General features: G+C 36.3%; 4 protein-coding genes across 4 annotated transcripts; 1 reads left to right on the forward strand and 3 right to left on the reverse strand.

Moving 5' to 3' along the window:
* Nucleotides 1-1,258, forward strand: LOC112501451 (mitogen-activated protein kinase kinase kinase 18-like). Its single transcript, XM_025105088.1, has one exon. It carries the CDS (start codon nucleotides 1-3, stop codon nucleotides 1,087-1,089), a length of 1,089 nt encoding a protein of 362 aa, XP_024960856.1. The 3' UTR covers nucleotides 1,090-1,258.
* Nucleotides 1,259-6,457: 5,199 nt separating this feature from the next.
* Nucleotides 6,458-9,639, reverse strand: LOC112501450 (B-cell receptor-associated protein 31-like). The gene is made up of 2 exons (XM_025105087.1): nucleotides 9,241-9,639; nucleotides 6,458-6,982 (listed from the first exon to the last, which is right to left on the reverse strand). Exons 1-2 carry the CDS (start codon nucleotides 9,515-9,517, stop codon nucleotides 6,600-6,602), a joined length of 660 nt encoding a protein of 219 aa, XP_024960855.1. The 5' UTR covers nucleotides 9,518-9,639; the 3' UTR covers nucleotides 6,458-6,599.
* Nucleotides 9,640-13,237: 3,598 nt separating this feature from the next.
* LOC112501443 (glycine-rich cell wall structural protein 1-like) lies at nucleotides 13,238-14,692 on the reverse strand. Its single transcript, XM_025105078.1, has 2 exons — nucleotides 14,104-14,692; nucleotides 13,238-13,968 (listed from the first exon to the last, which is right to left on the reverse strand). Exons 1-2 carry the CDS (start codon nucleotides 14,690-14,692, stop codon nucleotides 13,238-13,240), a joined length of 1,320 nt encoding a protein of 439 aa, XP_024960846.1.
* A 3,150-nt stretch (nucleotides 14,693-17,842) lies between these two features.
* On the reverse strand, nucleotides 17,843-19,006 carry LOC112501418 (glycine-rich cell wall structural protein 1-like). Its single transcript, XM_025105046.1, has one exon. It carries the CDS (start codon nucleotides 19,004-19,006, stop codon nucleotides 17,972-17,974), a length of 1,035 nt encoding a protein of 344 aa, XP_024960814.1. The 3' UTR covers nucleotides 17,843-17,971.
* Nucleotides 19,007-26,992: the final 7,986 nt, after the last annotated feature.

Raw genomic sequence — 26,992 nt, forward strand, 5'->3', positions numbered from 1 at the left:
ATGGAGTGGACCAGAGGCTCTGTTCTTGGCCGTGGTTCTTCCGCCACCGTCTCCACCGCCACCTCCACCTCCACCTCCGGTGAGGTTTTTGCTGTCAAGTCTGTGGCTTTGTCTCAATCGGAGAGTTTGCAGAAGGAAAACCATTTTTTGTCGATTTTAAAGAGTTCTCGTGTGGTGGGGTATAAAGGGTGTGAGATTAGTAGAGAAGATGGGAAGATGGTTTATAATATATTCATGCAGTTCATGGCGGGTGGTTCGATTATTGATTTACTGAATCGGAGCAATGGTGGGGGGTTGACGAATTTGGAAATTCAGAGATATACGAAACATATAGTTGAAGGGTTGGATTACCTTCATTCGAATGGTGTAGTGCATTGTGATATTAAAGGTCGCAATGTTTTGATCGATGAAAGTGGTGCCAAGATTGGTGATTTGGGTTGTGCAAAGTGGGTTGATGATGATCAGGTGGCATCGCCGCCGATTTGCGGGACGCCGATGTTTATGGCGCCGGAAGTGGCACGAGGTGAAGAACAGGGGTTTCCGGCGGATATATGGGCACTTGGATGTACAGTGATTGAAATGGCCACCGGTGGTTCACCGTGGCCAAATGCTAACGATCCGGTATCAGTTCTTTATAGAATTGGATTTTCCGGTGAAATACCGGAAATCCCAGATGGGTTTTCCAATCAAGCGAAGGATTTTGTTCGAAAGTGTTTGATTCGTGATCCAAAACAGAGGTGGACGGCGAAACAGCTTCTGAAACACCCATTTATCGGAGAATTCGACGACCATCCAAAAGAAATCATCTGTGAAAAAATGATCAGTACAGATTCACCGACAAGTATACTTGATCAAGACGTGTGGAACTCAATGGAAGAATCGTTATCATTATCATTATCATTAGGATCGTCGGTGGATTGTGAGTTCCCGCAATCCACGTGTTCACTGAGGCAAAGAATCAAACAGTTGGCGGACAAGTCAGAGATACCAAAGTGGAGATGTGAAAAGGGGGAAAGCGATTGGATGACAATCAGAAGGAATGAAGATGGCGACGGAAAAGCAATGGTGGGGCGGTGGCAGGTGCGGTAGGTGGAGGTGGATTGCACCATGAGTGGCGGTGAAGATGATGATGAGTTGTTCAGTAGTTCCTTTAGATGCCACCAAAGTTAGTTGTATACCAATAGCTGTAAATGTAAATGTAGTCTTAGAGATGCTGCGGCACCGTTTTGAATTAATTTTTATTTCACTCTTTTAACATGATGTATTTAATTAATTCCACGGAAGCATATGTTTACCTCTTCCAACATTGGTTTTTTGAGTAGTCATAATAAATAACAAAAAAATACATCTTTTCTAAATGTTGTTATAATTATCGTACATGTAAATCATAAAACATAAATGCTAATATGTTACAACACTGTTTAGTCTCACGTCAGCTAGACATGGACCATTAAATCTGTATCTTTTATGGTAGGACCACCTAGGGACTCTTTTGGCTCTCTATAGCATTTGTTTGAAGAGGCATGTTGGAATCACAAACCAGCTACACACGAACAATAAAACATTTATATATGTAAGAACATTCCTTCTCTCATCAGATGTCATTTTTCCAAAGATTTACAACATGTTCTCCGGTGTATGTGATATGAACCAAAACTTATGCGAAAAATTAACAAACGTTCGAAAAGGCAATGCATCAAATAGCCAAAAAATATCTCAAAACTGCAAATAATTGCATGCATATTCTGTATACTGACTTTATTCCGTTGTCAAACACTCACGAGAATGTCTTGCACATAAGATCACCCGAAAAAGACAATGTACAACTATGTGGAATAAACAAAATACCAATAGGCTTTGATACCTCTATCAGCCGTAAAAGATATGTGCAATCTTCAATATGCTAAGTACAGAAGAATCTCTTATCATTAGTCACATCTTATTAGATGAAGATTCATATAAGAATATTTACACCATCATTTCGAAGAGCGTGGTGTTTGAGCCACTTGTGGACGAGAATGACAACCTGCCGTTGCCTCACATAATGCCAATTTGTCGAAGCTTCTTCCTACTTGTTATAACATGTCAGCAAGATGGACATTACGTTACGCTTCTTTGACCTTTTTAGCCGAGTAACCCGTGTATATCGCACCATCAACTTTCGCATCACCCTTCTGTAACGACTTCCTTGTAGCACAAAAGAACAACTTCAAGAAATACATAAAAAACAGACGCACACCCACAGGAGAGTGATATGATACTGATCGTTTCAACTCACTAACTTTCTGGGACCTAGACTTGGACTTGGAACGCTTTCTAAGTAAATTCGCGGATCGCTTGCGTTTGAAGTGGTTAGGTTTCAGGACCGGTGTTTCCCTGTTGACAACCCTAGAAATAGCAGCAGTGATCGGAAAAAGACGGTCGGGAAGCGGGTCAGGGTTGGAGTTTAGGGGTTGGGACCAATGTTGAAGGTTAGGATTGGTGGTGGTTTGGTGGGAATGGGTGGCCAGAAATTGGGAGCACAGGAAAAAGGGTACAAGTAACAAAAGTGAAATTGGTGCCATTGGAATAAAGTGATGATGAGTTGACTCATAAAATTCAAAGTGGTGCTGCTCTTTATATGGTTTCAATGAGATTCATGCTTTTGTTGTTTTAGCCAATTTTAACATTGGGATCTCAGTCTTAGGAGATGACAAATTAAAGAATAATGTGGTTATTTTCATATTATTATATAATATTTGGTCAACATTTTTTTTATTAACCTGATATCCAACCCGCTATGCGAGTCGACTAATCTCAGGTGGACCACCTGCTTTGCAAATAGCCCGGAGTCACCGTATTTGAACCTCCATGGCCACAGGGGGATTTTTATTTCTTTTTGGATTTGAACCTGAGGCCTCTTGGAATGATCAACAATTATTTAGATAATGTTTAATGTATTTGTTTAGTTATTTAAAGTAATATTTTGTTCTTGTTAAACTACATATACATTGTTCATTATATGTTGTTTGTTTTGCATTTTTTGAATTTTCTACTTCATACTTAAATGAACGAAATGTGAAATTAAAGAAAATGTAAATTCCGTTGGATTTTGAAACCGTACATATTTTGAGAGAATCGTGATTCTTAATTTCCGAACTTTTTGATATGATGAGCATGATAGTTGTCTAAACGCGGAACTGAAAATGTTACACAAACCAAATCGAGTTGTTTGTCGATTATATAAACATATGAAACCGTTAAATGTAAATTATTATTTTTTTAAATAGAATTGTTCATTATATTTACAAAATTAATAAAATATAAAAATAATAATAAAATACGTGTTTTGTAGTTATGCTAAATCCAAATAAACCAAATCAATACCGGCGTTCATTATCCAATGATTTGAAAAGACATTTTTTTTTGCATTGATCAAATATATTATCTTTTAAAATAAGTTTGTAAATCGAGACTCCTGTGTGACAATTGCAGCTATTGAAGGGGCCCAAAATAGATCGAGAACCGATGGCAATTTATTAAAGATGGGGATTTTTTTGGCACTTTCTGAGGGACCAATAACCATTTTTTTTATGCTTTATATTAAAATAAATGCTCTTTCTTATGATGGTTTGATCATCTTCCCAAAAGATATACGGGGACTCCAGTGAGGAGGATGGAGTTTGTGACAGTCGAGGAGGTGACGGGGGCGGGGCAGGGGCGGGAGTAAGCGAAGAGAACGTTAGATGATCGATTGAGGTAGAATATGACGACTTTGGACATTCGTGATGATATAACCTCTTATAGGAGTTCTTGGAACGATTAGAATAGCATAATAGAGATGATGATGGCATAAACAATAGGAAGGAAGTTGGAGCAGTAGAGGGTAGGGATAGGGTTAGGGAGTTACTAGTTAGTTATCATATCCTTAAGTTAGACTAAGGAGCTGTTCGGTTCGTTTTCTGTTAAGACCTGTATGAATATAGTTGTTTGTATTGATATAGTTGTCTGTATATTAACAGATAAATTGTTGTTCAATTGTTGTGCTGAATAAACAATCTGAATGTCAGAAATGACTATTTTACCCCCAAACTATATTAAACACTATTAAATCATTTGTTTGATAAAAATGTTGAATATTTGGCTTTGAATGGTTAAAAAATATCAATTCAAAGTTTTCTTTTTAAATAAAAACAATTTACCAAATCCTATCAAATCCAAATTAGAACAATTTCATTCTCAAAAATATCAAGCCCTAATATTTTTTCAAATTTAAAATCTTTAAATTAAAGTCAAGTATCAAATCTTTAATTGTTGGTGGGATTTTAGATTTTATTGAGGATGAGATTGTTTGTTAAAAGAAAGGTATTTAAGTAAAAAGTTTGGCTGAATGTAGACAAGTGCCCTTCTCAAGATGTCTAAATAAGCTCTTGATTTCCAGATTAAGCCATAACCAAACAGTCATTTATGGTTGAGCGAATAAGCTATATGCGCTATACAGCCTAATAAGCCACAACCGAACAGCCCCTAAGGGTGTAATACTATTTTACCTTAAGTTTCCCTTATTTGTGTTCATATTTCTATGTTATTAATGTCTTTTTAAAATTTATCATATACGAATTTCTTTCTTTTCCCCAATTTCACAAGTCAAAAGTTTTTACAGGAACAGTTGTTCTACCCTTTGATATAGATGTCAAACTTGCGTACATCTCACCTTCCCATACTTTACTTTTGGATCTGATATACTGAGTTCATTTAATTTGGTCTATATCGACAATAGAGTATGCAAATGATATGCTATATACATTGGGTTAGGGGAATTCTGATGGTATTTTTGATAACATTTCAAGATGTCATTTACTTTTCGACATGCTTCATTTGCTTTTCCGTTTTTCGAATTTAATCAACACTTTACAATAAAGACGGTATAAAATTATTCAATATTCAAGTAAAAAATCACACTTATTTAGAATTGTATGATTAACAGTCTACTTGCTCGGGTCTTAGGGGCCGTTTACCTAAATGCTTACCCGGTAAGCACTTACTATTAGGACACTATAATTTATTTTACTGGGTAAGATTATAGTACATTAAAATGGTAGCGTATGCAACAATTTACCCGGTAAGCACTTACCTGGGTAAGGATCGTCACCCTCACTTACCGAGTAAGACTCTCCATCTTTATCATTGTGCTTACCGGGTAAGATTTTTGACCATTTCTATGTTCATCAGATAAGAAAAATTACTCAGTGAACACTTATCAGGTAAGCGTTTAGTAAACTACCCCTTAGTTGGACCCATAACCTGCCCTAACCGATTTGGAACCTTCAACCGAAGGTCCATAGCCAACCCTTCAACCAAATTTTATAACTGAATAGAACCAATGGTCCTAACACACTCGTTGGGCAGGTTTAAATTTTTTACTTAAAAACGTATCAAGTGTATATATAGTTGGGATGTGTCAAAATATTGAGTTCGATGAGAACCTTGAGAACACTTTCTAAATCTTTGGATGATATATAAGAACAATGTGGCATTTTCATAAATATGTGGAATTTTAGTGGATTAGTTGGTAGAGAGACCGGACCTGCACATGAATGAATACTACTAAATGAAAGAAGAAAAAAAGGTTCTTTTAGTAATGCCATACTGTAAAGTTGCCCTCGATGATCGAGTAAGATAAAGATAAATCGAGATGAACAGTTCCCAAAGTGGCGTAACCTCTCGCCAACCGAAACCTCCCGCTCCCGCCCACCACCGCCACCTCTCTCACCCTCTCAAACTGCTTGCTAGCACCTTGAACCTCCAATGTGCTACCATCAAACTCCTAGTTTTACTGAACACTATGGATATGAAAACATGTGTGTTGGACCCATCACATAGATCCCCTGGGCACGAGCCACTTGACCTGACTCTTGGTCCATGCCCATGTTTATTGGGTCATCAGTGTAAAATATGGTCCCAAATTGTTTGAAGGACCAGGGGTCGAGAGAAAAAGTGACGGGTTTCATGGTGGCATTGGGTCCACCGAAATAGTCTTGAAAGAAAAGGGTCATGGAGGTCTGTTTGAGCTCACCGAGATGATCGGCTTTCAAAGATGTAAAAATGGCTACAAGCGAGATGATGATGAAAGGGGTAATTTTGTTGGTGGAATGTATACAGACATGTCCTTCACTATAATTCCTAAAGGGTATGTGTTTGGTATGTAGACCGAACTTGACTGGTATGGACGAATGAGAGTGAGGTAGGCATGTGAAAGTTTTAATTTGACATGGGTAATTTAGTAGTTTACTAATCTTGTATCATCTCCCTTATTTTTGTTGGTGGGACAAAAACTCAGTCATGTTCTGTCCCTATCTAAAGTCCCACCAAACGTAGGACTACAGAATCTTTTACAGTCATGTCATGTGTACAACTACCAACGCATCCTAAAGGGTAAACCGATTTCGTGAAAACCACCGACTTATGCAAGGTAGATGCAACTATAAATTTGTTAAAACAGGTAGGACACAGATTATAGCAGAAAACTTAGCCAAACTCCCATGCCAAAATATTAAAATCACCAATAACTATAAAGTAACATGCTAAAAACTGCGTTTACAATGAGAATTCTTACCTTATCATGTATCCTTCTTTCCATTGGAATGAGACAAGCATTCATCAATGGAGCGCAGTTGGTCTCTAAGATTCTGGTTTTCGGCTAGCAAGCGGTCATATTCAAGAAGAAAGCCTTCTGATTGATTTTTAAGAGCAATCGAATTGGCTTCTGCAGATTTCACCTCTTTTACCTTTGTTTCATATTCTGATTGCAGCCTTTTGATCTCTGACTGCAGCCTCGATGTTTCTTCGTTTAGGATTTTGACCTCATCTGCACCCTTGTTCTTGACATCTTCAGCAGCTCGGTTTTGTTTCTTTGCAGCCTCCACGGTCTTTCTAAGTATGCGAAGTTCTCTTATGTAATGATGTAGCCTATCTACCATCAGTGACAGGAAAAGCGAGAATCCTGCATCAAATAATTAAAATTTAACCAAAATACAGCCAAAAGAAGGATTCACCAGAAGCTCAAATATGCTGTCTACATAATCATCTGAAGAAGCCTGTCTAATGGATGAAACAGGTTTATATCAACTTACCATGTAATCATGTTTGCCTTTCAAGTTCAGTTGGAACTTGGGACCAATTTATTTTAACTCCCATGGTCACTTGATCCAACTGTTAACACACACCTTGACTAGAAAACAAAAGCATAAGCGTAGCACAGATGACGGTAATACATCTAGTTTTATGTCTGCATTTAATGGTCTAAGACCTCTGCTAGGTAGAATGGTGTACAAAAATAATGTCAGGTGAAAATGTTCATGTAATCCCCCAAGAAATGCAAAAACTTCCCCTTGCTACCTTTTGTCGCCATAAGAGATTAATTCATCAACTGCCAGTTTGATAGTGTAGCATGGTAAGAGAGGGCATAAAAAGAACGGAAAGGCTCTCCACGGCTTTAGCCTAACAGGTAAGGAGGTGGACATCCTTGTAGAATGAGTGAGAGGTCTGGGATTCGACTACAGGCACCACCCCACTTGCCATGAGACACGGGTTTACCTCCTCATGATGGTCACGGGACCCGCACGGCAGGGCCGCTCCAGAGGGTAGTGTCATTCCCTTCTTTCAGAAGGATTAGAAAGGCTAGTGAAAAACAAGAAATAAGATTTGGAAGGAACATCCTTGCATTTGGAAAGCCATACCTCTAAACTAGTAAATGGCATTCTTAATAAATTAACTTGCATAGAGAAACCTTGGAAGTGAGGGCGTGAATCTGATAGTGAAACTACTTCATCATAAAGCTATAATGAAACTACTGTTCAACTTGAATTACATAAAAACGAGCTCCTGACCCATAAGCAACTGTGACTGTTTAAGACAAACAAATTAATCCAGCAAAGACAATTTGATATCGTATCGTTCACATTATAAATGGCTAAGATGTAGATTTTGAGAAATACCATCTTTTCAAAATCATTCTCATAAGAAGAAGACAATAGTTCTATTGTTGATATGCCTCAACATTTTTAATGCCCAATCTGCAACAAATCAACACTAGCAATTCAAAAATATCAACATAAGTATGCATACAACAGTGATGCTCCATAAAAGGTAAGATCAGAAATTGGGTATTCAGCATTCTTTATCCAGCTGGGCCTCAAGGAGGTTGAGACAAGTCATACTACTCTGAATCCCCTTGCCAGGGTACAGGGGTTTACTTCATTGAAGAAGCATCTAGAAATAAGATAAACCAAACCAAACACATTTGGTATGTTCCCCTCAAAAGTAGGGTTTATGAGGTGGGATGTATGCAGACATGTCCTCTATGACTCTACACCTAATAGTAGCGCAACAGATTCTGTGAGGACCCCTGGCTTACAAAAAAGATGAACAACTGAAAACACTCAGCAAAAACAGCCCCAACCCACTGGATTATCGAAACTAACTGGTTACAAACTAAAATGGGACAAAGTACAGATCAATATCCATTTCCAGGAGTTTATCTGGATATAAAGCACGGTTATGCAGTGCATAAAATGCATGAACCTTTCTGAGCAAGGAATCATTTAGGATGTGTCTAAGAGACAAAAAATAGCACAATAGAGCAAGTGAGCAACTTCACAAAGTATTCATATCTGCCATCAAAATGAGTTAATTGTTCACCCTTATTAAGTGTTGGTTCTCAAGATATTCTGTTCTCATGATACCAATATCAATTTTCATCAAAACCACCGTTATAGATAAGATTGTAACAGAGGCTGAGATGATATAAAATACATTTTGCCCAAAAAAAATGGGAATTGTTACCAAGTATATTAAGATTAATGCAAAACGGTTAATATTTACTTGCATCAATCTATTTGAGGTAGAAAGACTGAAACAAATATGGCATGAACCTTTATTACACGATCGTTTATAAACACGTTAAGATTTTGTTTATCGATTTGATCAGAAACCACGCAACAACTTCGTTTGACATAGAAATTAAATAACTGATTCGTGGATGTGAAAACCTCACTGCTCTTCGCCTCTAGCTGCACTGATAAGTTACTAAACCTAATTTCAAATGAAGCATGCCATATATATATTACCGGAAAAATTGCAATAGTTAAAAGCAGCTGCAACTAAAAGAATCCCAAAATTGATCCATGGAATCACTTTCATGGACGATCAGTTAAAAGCATAACCCGAGATAAGAAAGCATATGTCGAGATAAGAAATTACCCATGAGAGAAGCTTCGAGCATATGGTAAGCGAGTATGATTTGATCGGTGGGATTAAGGGCGTCAGGGGGACGGCTCTGGATTTCTGTTACACTGTAAACGTTGTACATCATGATGACGAAGACGGTGGCGCCGACGGATTTTACAACCAACGGAGCTCTTCCTCGTTTCATACGATCTATCCCAATAATCAAAAGCTTTCGAAGTGGGGTTTTGAACAAAAGTAAGAGAATCGTCACCATTTCAACGAATAAAAGCGAAAAGAAGAGGTAAATCATGATTGTAAATCAGGAGGGTAGTGAACAGCGGCGAGATCAATGGATGGATCGCCGGCCGACGAGGATGAGGTACACAGTAGGTTTTGAATTTTACTTGGGGTTTTCTAGAAATGGATTGATTTATGGTTATACCGACGAACCAAGAGGAGAGCCAGAGGGGGCTGTTGTTGACTATTTGACTTCATGGGTCCACTTAATTGAATTGAATCCTGGGGTTTGGTAACCACGATGGCGATGGTTAGTTGGGTTGAGCCATTTTGGATATTTTTATACTCAATCCAATTATGATGGTTTGAAAAATCTTAATCCAATCGACCTTATGGATTATAATGGATTGGGTTAGATTGACGGGTTAGTAATATACATAAAGTTTACAAATGAAATACGATAAATAATATTAAGGGGGTGTTTGTGATTGCTTATAAAAACAACTTATTGACTTATTCTGATGTGGTACCGGTAATAAGCACTTTTGTGTGTTTGGATAAACAACTTATACCGGTGTCAAATCGGTAATAAAGAGTTTTTGAAGAAGTTAAACCCTTCTGACTTATAATAAGTTGATAAGTGCTTTTATAGGAAAACATAAGTTGTTTTAAATAAGCAATCCCAAACACCCCTTCAAAATTTCATTCAAATATTCACTTATTTGGATCCCCTCATTATTCCCTTTTAACCAACTTTGTGTGCATACAAGGGCTTCCACCATTTTTGGACTCAACGAGCTTCTAAACGAGTCTAGAATACGATCGCTAGTACTAATGACGGATTCAGATGTTACAGTAGATATAACTATAGCAAGAACATCTCTAGCTATCATATACAAAGATGTTATACCTATTACTATTAATTTTCCACCAAAGTACGAGCTGAAAAAGAGCATAAAATGAGATAAAACAAGCAGTAGCAATCGACATAAGCCATACCTATGATTATGGATAGAAGAAAAATCCAGCCGTAGCAACTAGCAAGTCGATGGGTTTGCAACTAGCAAGTCGAGAAGCAAAATCGGGCAGTAGCAACTAGCAGCAACGTCTAAGAGGTAGAATTGAATTCAGATTTGAGGGTTTTGAACTTTCGATCGTGCTAAGGGGCATAATCAAATTGAGGCCTTGAGGGTTCCAATTTCCAATCGACTACTGGATAACTGGAGTTGGCTTAATTGGATTTAGGCTTTGGGTCATAAAATATAAATTGGACTAAATGACTTATATATATATATATATATATATATATATATATATATATGTTTAGGTTTATGTAAGACCAGTCTTTTTCGTGAGACCCGTGAGTCACATATGTAACATATTGATGAAGGTTGCTTTAGATTAGAAAAAAAAAGGTTTATTGGCGGGGACCTCATGGCCCCGTGGTCCACATTTTGTGAGCCCTACTTGTCATACCTCATAAGCAAGCACCGGAAAAGACAACCTGTCCTCCCCTGGAATCGGACCTTTGCGGGCACGCCCAAGGCAAGGCATTTACGGAAGGAGGTACCCATCAATTAATTGACTAGGGTGGGATTCGAACACTAGTCCTCCTAGGAAGTGAAGTGCCCTTGCCACCACTAGACCAACTAGTGATTGGTAGGTTGCTTTAGATTAGTTCACCATAAACACAAGTTTTCTAATGTGTCCATGAAGACAATGGTATGGCCTTCTTTGAACTCTTTCGATTGACCTAGTTATGTTCGTCTTCCAAGTTTAATGGTCGAAGCCAATTCCGCTCCAATTTTGCATCCCCCACTCGATGGGCACACAAAGAGACCATTTCCTTCAATAAGTTTTACTCCATACAATAATGAATATCGCTGATGAACCTCATCATAGTTTCTCTTTCTCACATATGTGGGACAACCTGTTTTTGCATGTCCAATATTCTCGATATCTATTATCTACTCGTCACTTCGGTGGCCAATTTCTCATACATCTCTAACTTCATTTTTTTATTAATCTGGATATCCAACCCGCTATGCGAGCCGACTAATTCCAGGACGACCACCTGCTTTGCAGATAGCCCGGAGTCACCGCATTTGAATCTCCATGGTCACAAGGGGGTTTTTATTCCTCCTTGGATTTGAACCTGGAACCTTCTGGTACTTTTGATCTTTGGAGCCAAGCTCAAACCAATCAAACACCACTCTTATGGTTCTCAACTTCATTTTATACATGTAATATAACCAAATGTAGCTTTTACTAAGGACTATGTATGCAAATGCATAAATTTCGTTTCGATTTCAATTATATTTTTTGGACATAAACACTAATTTTTCCAATAAAAATAACTAGTTATGAAAAAATCTCGATGTAAGGCTTAAACAATTCATACTTAGGGGCCATTTACCGAACATTTACCCGGTAAGCATTTACCTATAAAATTTAACACTATCATTTACTTACCGATTATGATTTTAGTCCATCAAAATGACACCGTATGCAACAATTTACTTGGTAAGCACTTATCGTGATAAGAGTCGTCTCTCTCACTTACTGGGTAAAACTCTTGTTCTTTGTCTCGCTTTTACCGGGTAAGATTCTTGGTCCTTATCATATTCATCCGGTAAGTTAATGTGACTTGGTAAGCACTTACCCGAATAAACATTTGATAAACGATCCCTTAAACTTGAATTTTATATATATTAATCTTTTATTTTTCAATTCAATAATCAGATTCTTTTTAGAGTGCTAAACTTTGAGAATTTAACTTTATACTTATATATTTTTAAATTATAACACTATCAATTAATTTAAAGTAATATAACTTGTGGAAGTGATTTTTTTTTCTAAAACAACGTTATGTAATTTAAATAAAAATAAATAAATAAAAACTAGAAATGGCCGATCAAGGCCGACCATAGCTTACACGGAGATTCAAATGCGGTGACTCTGAGCTATCTGCAAAACAGGTGGTCGCCTTGTGATTAGTCGGCTTGCATAACGGGTTGGATATTCAGGTGAATAAAAAAAAGAACCGATTTATACCCATTTGTGAGGTTTAAAAGACCGGTTATGAAACGATCAGATCCTTTTAGTGATTAATATTTGTCATTTGATGATTGAATCAAGCTTTCTAGAATCAGATTTGATAATTATTCCTTAAACATTTTTAACTGGTAGGAGTATAGATATAAAAGTATATATTTTAAATAACTTTGTGAGTATAAATGAATACATGTAGATATACAAGTAGATAGGTACAGGTACAAATACAGAAACACTTGTGCTTTTTTGGGTTTTTTAAGTTTGACACCTATATTTTTCTAAACGTGTCGTTATAGAAATCATGAAATGAAAATTGAGCATATCCATTAACGATGAACAGACAAAAATGTATTAACTCATTTTGAATATATGATATGTAATCCGGTTAACATACTAATGTCATGTAACCAAGCTAGCAATCGGACAGTATGCTATTTTGGAAGAATGGAAGATAAGTCGCGACTTTGATGTTATTGTTATAACATGTTGCATGAGCAATTGCAACCACGACGTATATGGTCAGTTTTTATAGAAGAAAAACAGTATTTTATGGTTCATTGATAAATATTATAAATGTTTAATTAAGTTATATTTCAAAGAACAAAATCTCCTTTATTTGGAGACGAGGCCTAATGACAATGGTGCCGGATGAAATTGTCCAAATAAAAGTAAATGATTTAGATACATTACAATTTAATTCATCCATACAATGTAATTTGATATCATTGAAAGAAAACTTTTAGTTTCCTCCCCCTCCAATGCCACCGCCACCGCCACCACCAGCTCCTGCTCCCACTCCCACTCCCACTCCAATGCCGACACCTATTCCCACACCTCCACCACCACCATGTCCACCACCAATTCCACCTCCTAAACCTCCTCCACCACCACTTCCTAGACCACTACCTAAACCACCACCTCCTCCACCTACACCACCACCAGCTCCAAATCCTCCGCCTTGACCCGAACCTCCTCCTATACCACCACCACCACCGCTACCTCCACCGCCACCACCACCAATGCCGACACCTCCTGCACCACCCCCACCAACTCCTCCTCCAGCTCCAAAACCGCCACCGCTTCCTGAACCCCCGCCTAGACCACCACCACCACCACTTCCTCCACCACCGCCTCCACCAATTCCACCACCTCCAGCACCACCACCAACTCCTCCTCCAGCTCCAAAACCGCCACCGCTTCCTGAACCCCCGCCTAGACCACCACCACCACCACTTCCTCCACCACCGCCTCCACCAATTCCACCACCTCCAGCACCACCACCAACTCCTCCTCCAGCTCCAAACCCACCACCCTTACCTGAACCTCCACCTAAACCACCACCTCCACCACTACCTCCACCGCCCCCTCCACCAATGCCAGCACCTCCTGCACCACCGCCTACTCCTCCTCCAGCTCCAAAACCGCCACCACTTCCTGAACCTCCCCCTAGACCACCGCCACCACCACTTCCTTCACCACCACCTCCACCAATTCCAGCACCTCCAGCACCTCCAGCACCTCCAGCACCACCACCAACTCCTCCTCCAGCTCCAAACCCACCACCCTTACCCAAACCTCCACCTAAACCACCACCCCCACCACTACCTCCGCCACCCCCTCCACCAATGCCACCACCTCCTGCACCACCACCTACTCCTCCTCCAGCTCCAAATCCACCTCCCTTACCAGAACCTCCTCCTAAACCACCACCTCCACCACTTCCACCACCACCGCCTCCACCAATGCCACCACCTCCTGCACCACCACCTACTCCTCCTCCAGCTCCAAAACCACCACCTTGACCCGAACCCCCTCCAATGCCACCTCCACCACCTAACCCACCGCCACCTCCACCTCCTAACCCACCACCACCACCAATTCCGCCTCCACTTCCACCTCCTAACCCACCTCCACCGCCAAGTCCACCACCACCTCCACCACCAAGTCCACCACCACCTCTACCGCCAAGTCCACCACCACCGCCCAACCCTCCACCAGCACCTCCGCCAAAACCTCCACCACCACCAAGGCCTCCACCTCTTCGACCACCAAAACGACCGCATCCTCTACGGGGAAATCGACATCTGTTACCGCCCCATCCGGCAGTCTCGATTCTTTCATCAGCATGAGTGATTACACTGACAATGCTGAAGAAGAGAAGCAGCCCACAAACCCATTTTTGAGAAAACCCCATCTATATGACTTAAAACTTACTGGATGTATGTATTCATGCACAAACTTTGGTTATATATATACATACATGCATACATACAGGCATCCACTTGCATATATACAACCAGACAGCAATAATCAATGTTCCATTAGGGTACACAATTTATTGCATGGGAAGCGTTGGGGATATGAACGAACTTTGTAGGGTAGGGATATATATATATATATATATATATATATTCACCCATTTAATTTCGATCATCAACACTGCTAACCCTTCACTAATTGATTACTCAATCATTTCTACATTCATAACACTTACCTTTTAATTAGGGTTAAGCTTAATTTCCTTAATTAATTATCACTAATCACTTCAATCAAAATAATTAAAGGAGACAACGTTACAATAAGTGGGTTAGATGGGAAGATGAGAAGGGATAGATATGAGCATTTATGGCGATCGCTGTTGTTATATATCGCTGCCATGTCCCATCGGAGACTTCTTCTACCCTTTTGCCTTTTTAATATCGTCTTTTAAACATATATATGCATCTACCCTATCTAGCTACCTAGCTATATTTGACTAATATTTACTACATCATTTAATATTTCCATTTTAATTGATTTTGTTTTTTAGGAATAAACTTTACAAAAATGCCAGGGATTTAGGGTTTAGGGTTTATAGGACATCCAAAATATCTACATGTTATTATAAAATGTTTATAGGATTAAGCGGTCGTTTACCAAATACTTACCTGGATAAGCGTTTATCAAGTAACATTACCTCACCGGATGAATATGGTAAGAACCAAGAATCTTACCTGGTAAGAGTGATACAAGGACCAAAAGTCTTACCCGGTAAGTAAAGGCGACGACTCTTACTACGGTAAGCGCTTGCCGGGTAATTAAATTGTTGCATACTATGTCGTTTTGGTGAATTAAAATCTTAACATATAAGTAAATAATAGTATTAAATTTTACCGATAATCATTTACTGGGTAAATGTTTGGTAAACGACCCCTAAATAATAAAAAATGACTTACGTAAAAGTGTTATAATAGGTTTATATAACAATATAACATTGTTTGATGTGTTAACAAGTTTTTTAATTAATTATTTTATACGACGCTACTTAAAAATGAGTTCTATAAATATAAGTGTCCTATATATAAAAAACGGGTTTATATGACACATCTCAAAATTGTCCAACAAAATAGCTATATGATATTGTTTTAAAAACATTCTTGTTAAAACGTTAAAAAAATGTCAAATAAACATGTTGTTACACCTTTAGATACGATGTTTTATAAATTGGTCATATAAATTTAAGTCCTATACGTATTATTTTAAGATGCTTAAACATTTTAGACGTCCTATAACCTCAATTTTGTTGTAGTAAAAAATCTGTCGTCTCCAGATCATGTCATCGATCTGTCCACCAATCACCAAAACACGTCAACATAAAAAGAGAGAATGAAAACATAAATTAAATAAATATATATTACATATATGACACTAGAAAAAATTGGTTTTATAGATAGTCTAAATTGTCTAAGCGTCTTAATGGGATATTTTATAGAAGTTAAGTTTGTAGGATCAAACTATAAAATGTCATATTTATAAGTGTTAGAATAGGTTTATAAAACGTTTTAGACGTTTTAACAAGAATTTTAGGACGATTTTATAACAAAGTGTCGTGTTATTTTGAAAAATGTCATATAAATCCATCTTTTTATAGGATATTTTTGTGTTTATTGAACACTTTTTCAAATAGTGTTGCATTAAATACTAATACAACACTTTATTTTAAAAACGTTTAAAAAAACTTGTTAAAACGTCTAAAAGCGTTCTATAAATCTATTACAACACTTTTAGATATGATCGTTTAAAATAAAGTGTCATATTAGTTATAAACCCTCTTTTTATAGGATACTTGTGTTTATAAAGTGTCGTTATTTTGAAAAATGTCATATAAATCCATCTTTTCATAGGATACTTGTGTTTGTAGGACACTTTTTCAAATATTGTTGCATTAAATAGTAATATGACACTTTATTTTAGAAGCGTCCTACAAAACTTATTAAAACATTTAAAAAGTGTCATATAAACCTATTATAACACTTTTACATACAATGTTTTTAAAATAAAGTGTTCTATTAGCTATAAACCCTCTTTTTATAGAACATTTGTGTTTCTATGACATTTTTTCAAATATTGTCGTATAAAATAGTTAATTCGACATTTTATTTTAAAAATATCCTAAAAACTCGTTAAAATGCCTAAAATCATCCTATAAACATATCATAACACTTTCAAATATGATGTTTTTTGGTTTCTTCCTATAAACTTAAGTCCTATAAATTATTTTTTTAGGACGCTTCTAAATTTTAAGCGTCTTATAAAATCCATTTTGTTATAATGTGAATCAATTATATGTATTAACATGATATATCATCGTCAAGACATGAGATTTTTATCACATTTACACCATATATACTTCAATTCATTGATTGATTTATACATAATACTTGTGTTAATTATGATATATAGTTTTTTTTTAACAAGGATCATATACACCGACAATTAAACGTTCAAATGGGGTCTAGAACTTAATTGTATCATGTTCGAGGTTTGGCCATGGTAAATATATACACATTTTTATCCTGTTTGTATGAACGAGTGCAGACAAATAATTAATAGACGATATTTAATTTGGTCGAAGAAAACAGCTAGTTAGTTGATTCATGTGCAAAAGGTCTCTACTAGAATAAATGCATAACCCTTGGGGAGAGTGGGCAGCGATCTTTTCCTTACGGGATATTTGGTCTTTCGAACACTGAAAGATTGAAAATAGCATGGAAGGTGTGGGACTGTGGGTCATCGTCATGTGCAAAATATATAGCTTTCACATTGTTTATATGGTTAATATATCAATATTATTTTGTTTTAAGTATTTAAGAAAGATCAGAGCAAATATTAACGGCAAGAAATAATCGATGGCTATAATTTTGTTCGACGTTTAAAAGTATCATAAGGTTTCAGGTTCAAATCCAAGTAGGAATAAAAATTATCTTGTGGCCATGAGGTTCAAATGCGGTGACTCCGGGCTATCTGCAAAGCAGGTGGTCGTTTTGGGATTATTCGGCGAGTTGGATATCTAGATTAATAATTAAAAAAAAAATCAAACCGTCATACATAATTTAATTATATTTAATTAATATCACATCTTTTGATCGGTTACAATGAGAGAAGCGCAAATATATAAATGACGCGACTACGACATAAATGCTTTCCGAGAACATCAATTACCTCCGCCAACACCACCACCTACGCCACCACCGGCTCCGAATCCACCACCTCTTCCTCCACCCCCACCTCCGCCTCCTCCAGCACCTCCGCCTCCTCCTGCACCGCCGCCTATTCCGCCTCCAGCTCCAAACCCGCCCCCACTGCCTGAACCACCCCCTATACCACCACCTCCACCACTTCCTCCACCGCCACCACCTCCTATACCGCCACCTCCTCCTACACCACCACCTACTCCTCCTCCTGCTCCGAATCCGCCACCACTGCCTGAACCTCCTCCTATGCCACCGCCCCCACCACTTCCTCCGCCACCACCTACACCAACTCCTCCTCCAGCACCACCACCTACTCCTCCTCCAGCTCCAAACCCACCGCCGCTGCCTGAACCTCCTCCTAAACCGCCACCACCACCACTGCCTCCACCGCCGCCGCCTCCTATACCACCTCCTCCAGCACCACCACCGACTCCTCCTCCAGCTCCAAACCCACCACCCTTCCCGGAACCTCCTCCTAAACCACCACCTCCACCACTTCCTCCTCCACCGCCTGCACCAATGCCACCACCTCCTGCACCACCACCTACTCCTCCTCCAGCTCCAAACCCACCACCCTTACCAGAACCTCCTCCTAAACCACCACCTCCACCACTTCCCCCACCAATGCCACCTCCTGCACCACCACCAACTCCCCCTCCCGCTCCAAACCCACCACCCTTACCCCCACCACCACCAATTCCACCACCCGCTCCTCCTCCAGTTCCAAACCCACCACCCTTACCCCCACCTCCRCCTATACCACCGCCCGCTCCTCCTCCAGCTCCAAACCCACCACCCTTACCYCCACCTCCGCCTATACCGCCACCAAGACCTCCACCTCTTCCACCACTACATCCTCTCCGACCAAATCCACAATCGTTACCACCCCATCTAGCTCCCTCAAGACTCTCATCTCCAAAAGACAAAACGCTCAAATGAGAAGCGATGGTGATGAAAACCAGAATCATACCAACCCATTTCTGAGAAACCCCCATATCTGTAAATCAGTTTATGATTGGTGGATGTATAATTATATGATTTCATGCAGAAACTGGGTGGTTTATATAGTCGCATTTTGATGAGGGTTAAAGCACAGTGTACAAGCACATAGAGATTGAAATTAAAGTTGCATGAGCAATTAATGCATATGTCCGCGTTAAACCGTTGGGGATTTGTGCATGTATCAACTGTAGCTTTGACTATATTAATTAATTAAACACTCCCATGCATTCGTTGTCAAACATGATCAGATTTAAGATTTTATACCATGCTCAATCCAACCTTTCATACCAAATCAAAATTTTACAAGCTAAATGCCTTAATTAATGATGGTGGTTGATGATGGATGATGATGATGATGGTCATGGTGATAGTGGGTGGTGGTATGTGGTTGATTATGCAAATTAATGAACATCATGAACATGAAAATGACCTACTTTAGTTTTTATAACTAAGGGCTACTTACACTCTCACTTATCTTATTATCTAAGATACTAATATTTTTTTGTCATCAAAATGAATTGTTATTAATTAAACGTCTTAAACCTAATAAGTGTTTATCGGGTAAAAGTATTTTTCTTTCCATTAATGGGTAAGACTCTCGATCGTTACTATGCCTCTTACCTGATATTATCGGTGTTTTTCGTGTTCAATCAATAAGCACTTAGAGCATTTCCAACAGATTCCCTAAAATTTCTCCAAAACGAAGAACCAAAAGTCAAAATCTCCAAAAAGAAATTACATTCTCTCCAAAAGATTTCCCATTTTGGAGAATCTAACGTTGATTATAATATTAAAATATTTCATCATCTATTAAAATATTATTTTTCTCTCTAAATATTTATTTTCAAAGTTCCATATAAGTGCTTTCTCTTCATAATCATTTTTAGGGTAATCTCTATATTTGTAGAAAAAACCTTCTTTCTCTTGCTTTTTCCATTTTGGAGAAGCTTTTGGAGATGTTCTTACCCGATAAGTGTTTAGTAAACGATCCCTATAATCTAATAATATTATGTAATTTAAATAAGAATAATCGTAATAGCAAAATGCATCAAAATGCAACAAAATTTGCTTTATTTATTATTTAGTATATAAAAAGAGTTCTTTTTTTCCCCTCCATGAATGTAACAGTAATTTACTGTAATAAAATTTTAAAATTTTCTATTTTTAACATATTTTTGACCAGTAATATGGTGATTTTTACACATTTTCATCAATAATTTTTTTATCAAAACAATTCACAGCAAGAAAGTAAAGAAAAATATCGGATATTTTAGTGTGTTATTGATCCAAGAAGTGTGTGCAGAAAGTTTCATTTTGGAAATCGTGGATTTAAGGTACAGAGATATGTGTAACAACATTGTTTTATTGTTGGGTTAGAACAACAACACGTTATAGAAGTCATAAGTGTGGCTCTATGTTCAACGTGAGGCTTTAAAGTCATTGGTTTACATGATGAAACAAATGCATGTTTCTCATTGTAACGAAAGAAAAACAAATAATATGGCCTGATTTGGTACTAAATCGAGATAATATATATATATATATATATACATATATATACACACTTATATACATACACATACAACGAGGATAGTCGACTTGTGGAACTCATAGCATAGCAAGTGCATTTGGCGTGATCGTGTAGGATTGGCATGATGGCATGACCATGTCGCCTCTCCTTGTAATCGAGGGCACAAGTTGATGACAATGGCATTGGAGACAACACATGTACTCCAAACTATCGATAAAAGGGCCATGATGACAGGTTACATTGACGACAATAGTCGTAGTGACAAATGAGGTGGCCACAACAACGATTTCATACACTGATACTGTTGACAACGTACATCAAAGGAATTTACACCCGACTGAACCAATCAAAACAAGGAAATCCGTCCCACGTGTGAGACCAACTCCCTCCTCAAGATCTTGGGAATTGTATAACGACTACAAGGATGGAACTCATATAGAAGGGAGGGGCAAGGCAACGTACTTTTACACATGTTAATGATCCTTTTTACTTGATTAATTTGTTATCTCGAACGTTTGCTAACTTATTATAACATATAACCAGACGGAACACGAGCATCATAACCTTTTTATTTCTTGTGGTATGCATCTACACTGAAAGATCGCTTAGACAAGTATAATTCTAGAACATCTTCTTGCATTTTTCTTGGATATCATATCAACAAGAAGGTTTAAAAGTTATACAACTTACTACAATAAAATCGGGTTTATAGGACGTCAAAAAAAATTAAGCGTTTTAATAAGTTTATATGACGTTTTTTAACGTTTTAACAATTTTTTATGACACTTTTAATACAAAAAGTCTCATTAGGAATTTTAAAGGACATTATCTGAAAAAAAAATGTTTTATAAACTTATTACATCGCCTCTAAATAGGACGCTTAAATTTTGGGTCGTATAAACTAAATCTTATAAAATAGTCTAATAGGACGTTTAACAATTGATGGTATATATCCTATAAACTCAATTTTGTTATAATGAATTAACACGATTTTATTTTAGTGAGTTAACCCAAATGTTGCTATAAAGATTCAAAACTCCAAGGAATTACAATGGTAAATAATTGTTATTTTTAATGTTTTTTCGATTTTCTATTTATTTAGCATTTCCCTTAACCTTATCACATATTATACATACATAGAGCATGTTTCAAATGCAATATTTTACATTTGTACAACTAATGTAACCCAATTAATTGAGATATTTATAGAAATGATGAGACTTCATTTATACAACCAATACAACTCAATCTCAACCGTATGTAGAGGTGAGTTATTATACAACTCTTTACATTTGTACAACCAATACAACTTAATCTCAACCGTCCATTTAATTTGGTGAATATGTGATTTTTTTTCATGATGAAAATGTTTCATATATTTTGTTTTTAGATAAAAATGAAATTGTTTTATGTGTTTCTTAGATTTGATGAAATTTGTTTACTAAAATTAATAGATGAAGATGATAATGTCCATAATTATTTGAAATGAACTATTTGAAACAATTTCATCATATTAAACAATTTCATGAAAAAAATTCACTAAAATAAATGATGAAATCGATGGTTTTCACGGTTAGCACAAATGGATTGGTTTGCAAAGTATCCCATCCTATATATATATATATATATATATATATATATATATATATATACTATATTATAAAGCATTTGACAAAAACTCTTAAAAACAATTTTTTAAGCATGAAGTATTGTTTATTGATGCATATTACTTAAATTCAAGATTACAAGTAAATTGTGCGTAAGTACAACTTATCAAAGCTTCATGTTTGAATTCGTGTAACTAATTGCAGATAAACATAATCAAATAAGTGATAAACATCTCATTTTAAATATAAAAAATCTAAAATATAATTAAGATAATTATTGAGTTCTAACAAAATACTTAATTATTATCTTTATAAAAAGTTATATTATTATACCAAAAATAAATTAAAGAAATACACAAAAAAGAGAAATTTTAAATAGTTATTTTGATATCAATATCAATATCAATATTTTTTTAGTTTTTTATGAAATATCTTTATATTTATATTTTTATAAAAAGTAAAAACATTATTTTTTTTTCCTCAAAACCACATAAAACTGTATTATAACATTGATTGAAACAAAAAAGTAAAACAAAATATTAAAATCGAAATGTATCTCGTTGCATTATGTGAGTATTCTTCTAATATATATATATATATATATATATAATCACTATAACAAAATTATATTTATAGACGTCAAAAAATTTAAGTGTTTTAATAGACAAGTTTATAGGACTTAATTTATAGGACAAAAAATAAAGCGTCTTATCTAAGTGTATTGTAATAAGTTTATATGACACTTTTAGGCATCTTAACAAGTTTTTCAGGACACTTTTAATATAAAACGTCTTATTAACAATTTTTATATATGACATTATTTGAAAAAATGTTCTATAAAAACAAATGTCTTACAAAAAAGATGAGTTTATAGGACATTTTCCAAAACTACCTTATAAAATTGCTAATGCGACGCTTTATATTAATAGTCTTCCAAAAACCATGTTAAGACGCTTGAAAGCATCTATAAATTTATTACAACGCCTTTAGATAAGATACTTTAATTTTCTATCATATAAATTAAGTTATATAAAATGTTTTATTATAACGTTTAAAAATTATTAGTGTCCTATAAATCCAATTTTGTTGTAATAAATTTAAAACATCAATACTTATAAATTAATATAACTTGAATTCCCCCTACAAGATTTTCTTCCCTCTTTATATTTATTTATTTTCTAAAAATCAGATTTTTCCGTCGGTACTTAAATTATATTATTTTTTGCTTTTTGGCCGTCGGTATCGTCTCGGTATTATTAGCCATCGGCAACACCTACCGTCGGGGACCTATCGTTATATTGGTCGGTGATCCGTCAATGATGCATTTTCCTATGGCTTTTCTACCAACAGACTTTGATAGACGGATTATCAACGGCTTTTTCCGTTGGTAAAAGCCCCTTGTTTTATAGTGAACTTAAGACTTATAAAACGATATATTAAAACATTTGAATTTTGTTAGTGTCTTATAAACCCAATTTTCACTACAACAAAATCAGGTTTATAGGACACTCCCAATTTCTAAACGTCCTACTAGACCTCTTTATAAGACTTAGTTTATAGGACCAAAAAAATAAAACGTCCTATCTAAAGGCGTTGTAACAAGCTTATATGACATTTTTAACATCGTAATAAGTTTTTTAGAACACTTTTAATATAAAGCATCTCATTAACAGCTTTATAGGTCGCTATTTAAAAAATTGTCCTATAAAAACAAATGTCCTATAAAAAATTGAGTTTATAAGACACTTTCTCAATAGTGTCCTATAAAGTTGCTAATGCGACACTTTGTATTAAAAATGTTCTAAAAAAACTTGTTAAGACATCCAAAAACGTCATATAAACTTATTACAACACTTTTAGATAAAAACATTTTATATTTTGGTCCTATAAAACGGTCTATTATGATGCTTAGAGATTGAGAGTGTCCTATAAACCCAATTTTATTGTAATGTTTATTACATAGATTAGTAGATTTAGTCAAGGAATTAAGAATCAACTATGAATGAAAGGATTTTAAATTGAAATCTTGAAATTTTAGATAATGGTGAACTCTTGGAAGTGAAGTGGGACTACTAGAGGGGCATATATATGAACAAAAACAAGGCTACTAAGCACTTTGAAAATAAGGGGGGCCATGCCCCCTATTGGCTATTGTCATTAAATAGATACATCTGTTTCTGCATACCACGTAATTTAACGTCAAAACTCTTTATTAATGAATCGATGGTTTTTATTTATTTACGAGGTTTTCCATCACTAACCATAACATGTTCTTTACAATTTTTACGCACCGTATTTACTTGTTGATTACGCATCGTTTCCAGTCACATGTTTAATCGTCTAATCACTGGGGACTCAAACCTATCGGTATTAAACAAAACAATTTCTATTATATGTTACACATTTTAGCTTGCTAAAAGTGTTTTGATATATCAGTTATGTTATGCATGAAACTATATTTTTGGTATTTGCATTGGCACACAGATCGATTACGCCAGTTCGGTTTAGAAAATGATGAAAACCCTAGTATACATAGCAAGGGCCTTCATATTGCGTCAAATATGTTATAAGATCTGTAAAGCGTGTCACATTTTCTAGTAGGTGGCCAGTAGGGGTGAGGCATGATTTTATACATCAGATTAATCATTCAAGGCCGAAACTTCTCTATCAGTATGTGTTTGATCTTCTAACAACATACCAAACTTTGATCAACTTGAATCTTTGCTAGATTTTACATGCAAAATGACTTTTAACCCATACATCGTTGTTAAGTTTGTCACCAAGATGTCAAGCAATTATAACCGAAATCATTAAAAAATAACCTGTAACATGTAGCATATGATACCGAATATTATCTGGCTATAGAGATGTTCCGTAATGGGCCTCTAGTTGACCTTAATCAGTCTCGAACATTCGGTCCATGTGTAATAATTGGTCTAGTGCCCGAAACTCCGAAACGAGTAATCGAAAATACATGGAGATCTTAAATGATGGGCCTTGGGCCTTAGTGGATCTTATCTGTGATTTTTTTTTCAAATATCTTATTTTATATATTTCATAAACGTATATCATGTAGGCATGGCTTATCATATGAGAACCAACAAAATTTTGAGAACCCAGATAACCAATTTATTATGTATTGTGTTATATGATTTTTTTCATCTAATGATAGAATTTACGGTATTGATTAAGATATATGTATGTATGTATGTATATATATATATATATATATATATATATATATGTGTGTGTGTGTGTGTGTACATCACATGAATTTATTTCAGAATGTGAAACTTTTTTACGTGTTACACAGACAAGTTTCATATAGTGAAACAAACACGTTGTAAAACAAATATACGTTAATCAATATTATATGAAAAAATATCATGTAAACCAATACCTTAAGGTAAAGTTCTCACGGTTCTATCAGTAATCGAGGGCTCTCATTTGATAATGCCCCGTGTAGGTATATGTGTATGTGTTATACATACATACACACACTAACTAACACATAAGGGTTGGGTTCAATCGAGAAAATGGTCAAATAAGAAAACACAAGAACACTTATATCGCATGTGATTTCAGTATAGAATTATATTTGATGTAGATGTTCTCGTGTTTTCTTACTTTGACTTTGTTCTTATTTGAACCTTCATCTCTTAGTATTAATGTTATATGTTGCAATGTATAACCTTTCATGTAATTGGTATGTGCTCAAAAATCAGTAACCGGTTCTCTTCCGACCACACTTTTCTTAACCAGGCCCGAGCCCATTTGAATATCTTCACCTAGCTAGGTTAATTTTAACTTGATTAACTTTCAAATCTTTCGGATTTCTCAGTTCTACGGTTGATACTAAACTTGAACCGAAACCCTTTTTCTTTGATTTCGCTGACCAAGTTCCACAACTCTGTCACATGTTAGCATCAATTTTGTATTACAATTTGAATTTTTAAATTTTAAGTGAAACTTTAAACAAAATTATTTTGATTCTTCCTCCACTAGCAGGTTTTTTCGGAAAACTCGATCCTTTTCAAGTTTGAATTTGTTCATCAATTAACATGCTGAAAATACCTGCCTCAAATCGCAGTTTCTCCCCATTCTTCAACCAAAAACTAGAAAACCAGATTGTTGGTTGTGGACTCGATTGGTACTAGATGAAACCGGTTAGTTTCTGTTAGAGACGGCCAAATCGGCCCGGCCCGAGACCGACAAAGGACCGGACCGGGACCGGTTATGGGACCGAAAACTGGGACCGGTTGAGGTTTTTGGTAGTTTCATGGGACCAGGACCGATCGGAACCGGGACCCGTTATGAGACCGACTATAGACCGGCCCGGCCCGGCCCGAAAATTCAAATAATTTTATAAATAATGTATTTTTAAATAATTTTATAATGTATTTTTATAAGAAAACGTAATTTTAATTATATTAAAACGTATTTTTAAAGTGTATTTGAGTGACCCAATTGTAAATTTTATAATGTATAAAAAATATATATCATTAAAAAAATCTTATTTTTAATGCAAGGACCGGTTGGGACCGGGACCGGGACCGGCGGCCCATAACCGATTATGAAGTACCTTGACCAGTCCTATCATTTTCGACCGGGACCGGGACCGGTTTTTGGCCATTCTCTAGTTCCTGTTAAGGTTAATGTTTTTGTTTGGCGTTTGGGTTTGAACGGGATAGCCACTAGGGATAATTTGGATAGGAGAGGGATTGATGTTGGATCATCGCTCTGTCCTCTATGTGATATGGGTTCGGAGTCAAGAGATCATTTGTTTTTCTATTGCTTTTTGGCAACTGAGATTTAGAAACAAATTGGCAGATAGTGACAGT

The sequence above is a fragment of the Cynara cardunculus genome, unplaced genomic scaffold (genome assembly GCF_001531365.2).
Source record: "Cynara cardunculus var. scolymus isolate 2C unplaced genomic scaffold, CcrdV1 Un_Scaffold_122, whole genome shotgun sequence".
In the NCBI taxonomy this organism is placed as follows: domain Eukaryota; kingdom Viridiplantae; phylum Streptophyta; class Magnoliopsida; order Asterales; family Asteraceae; genus Cynara; species Cynara cardunculus.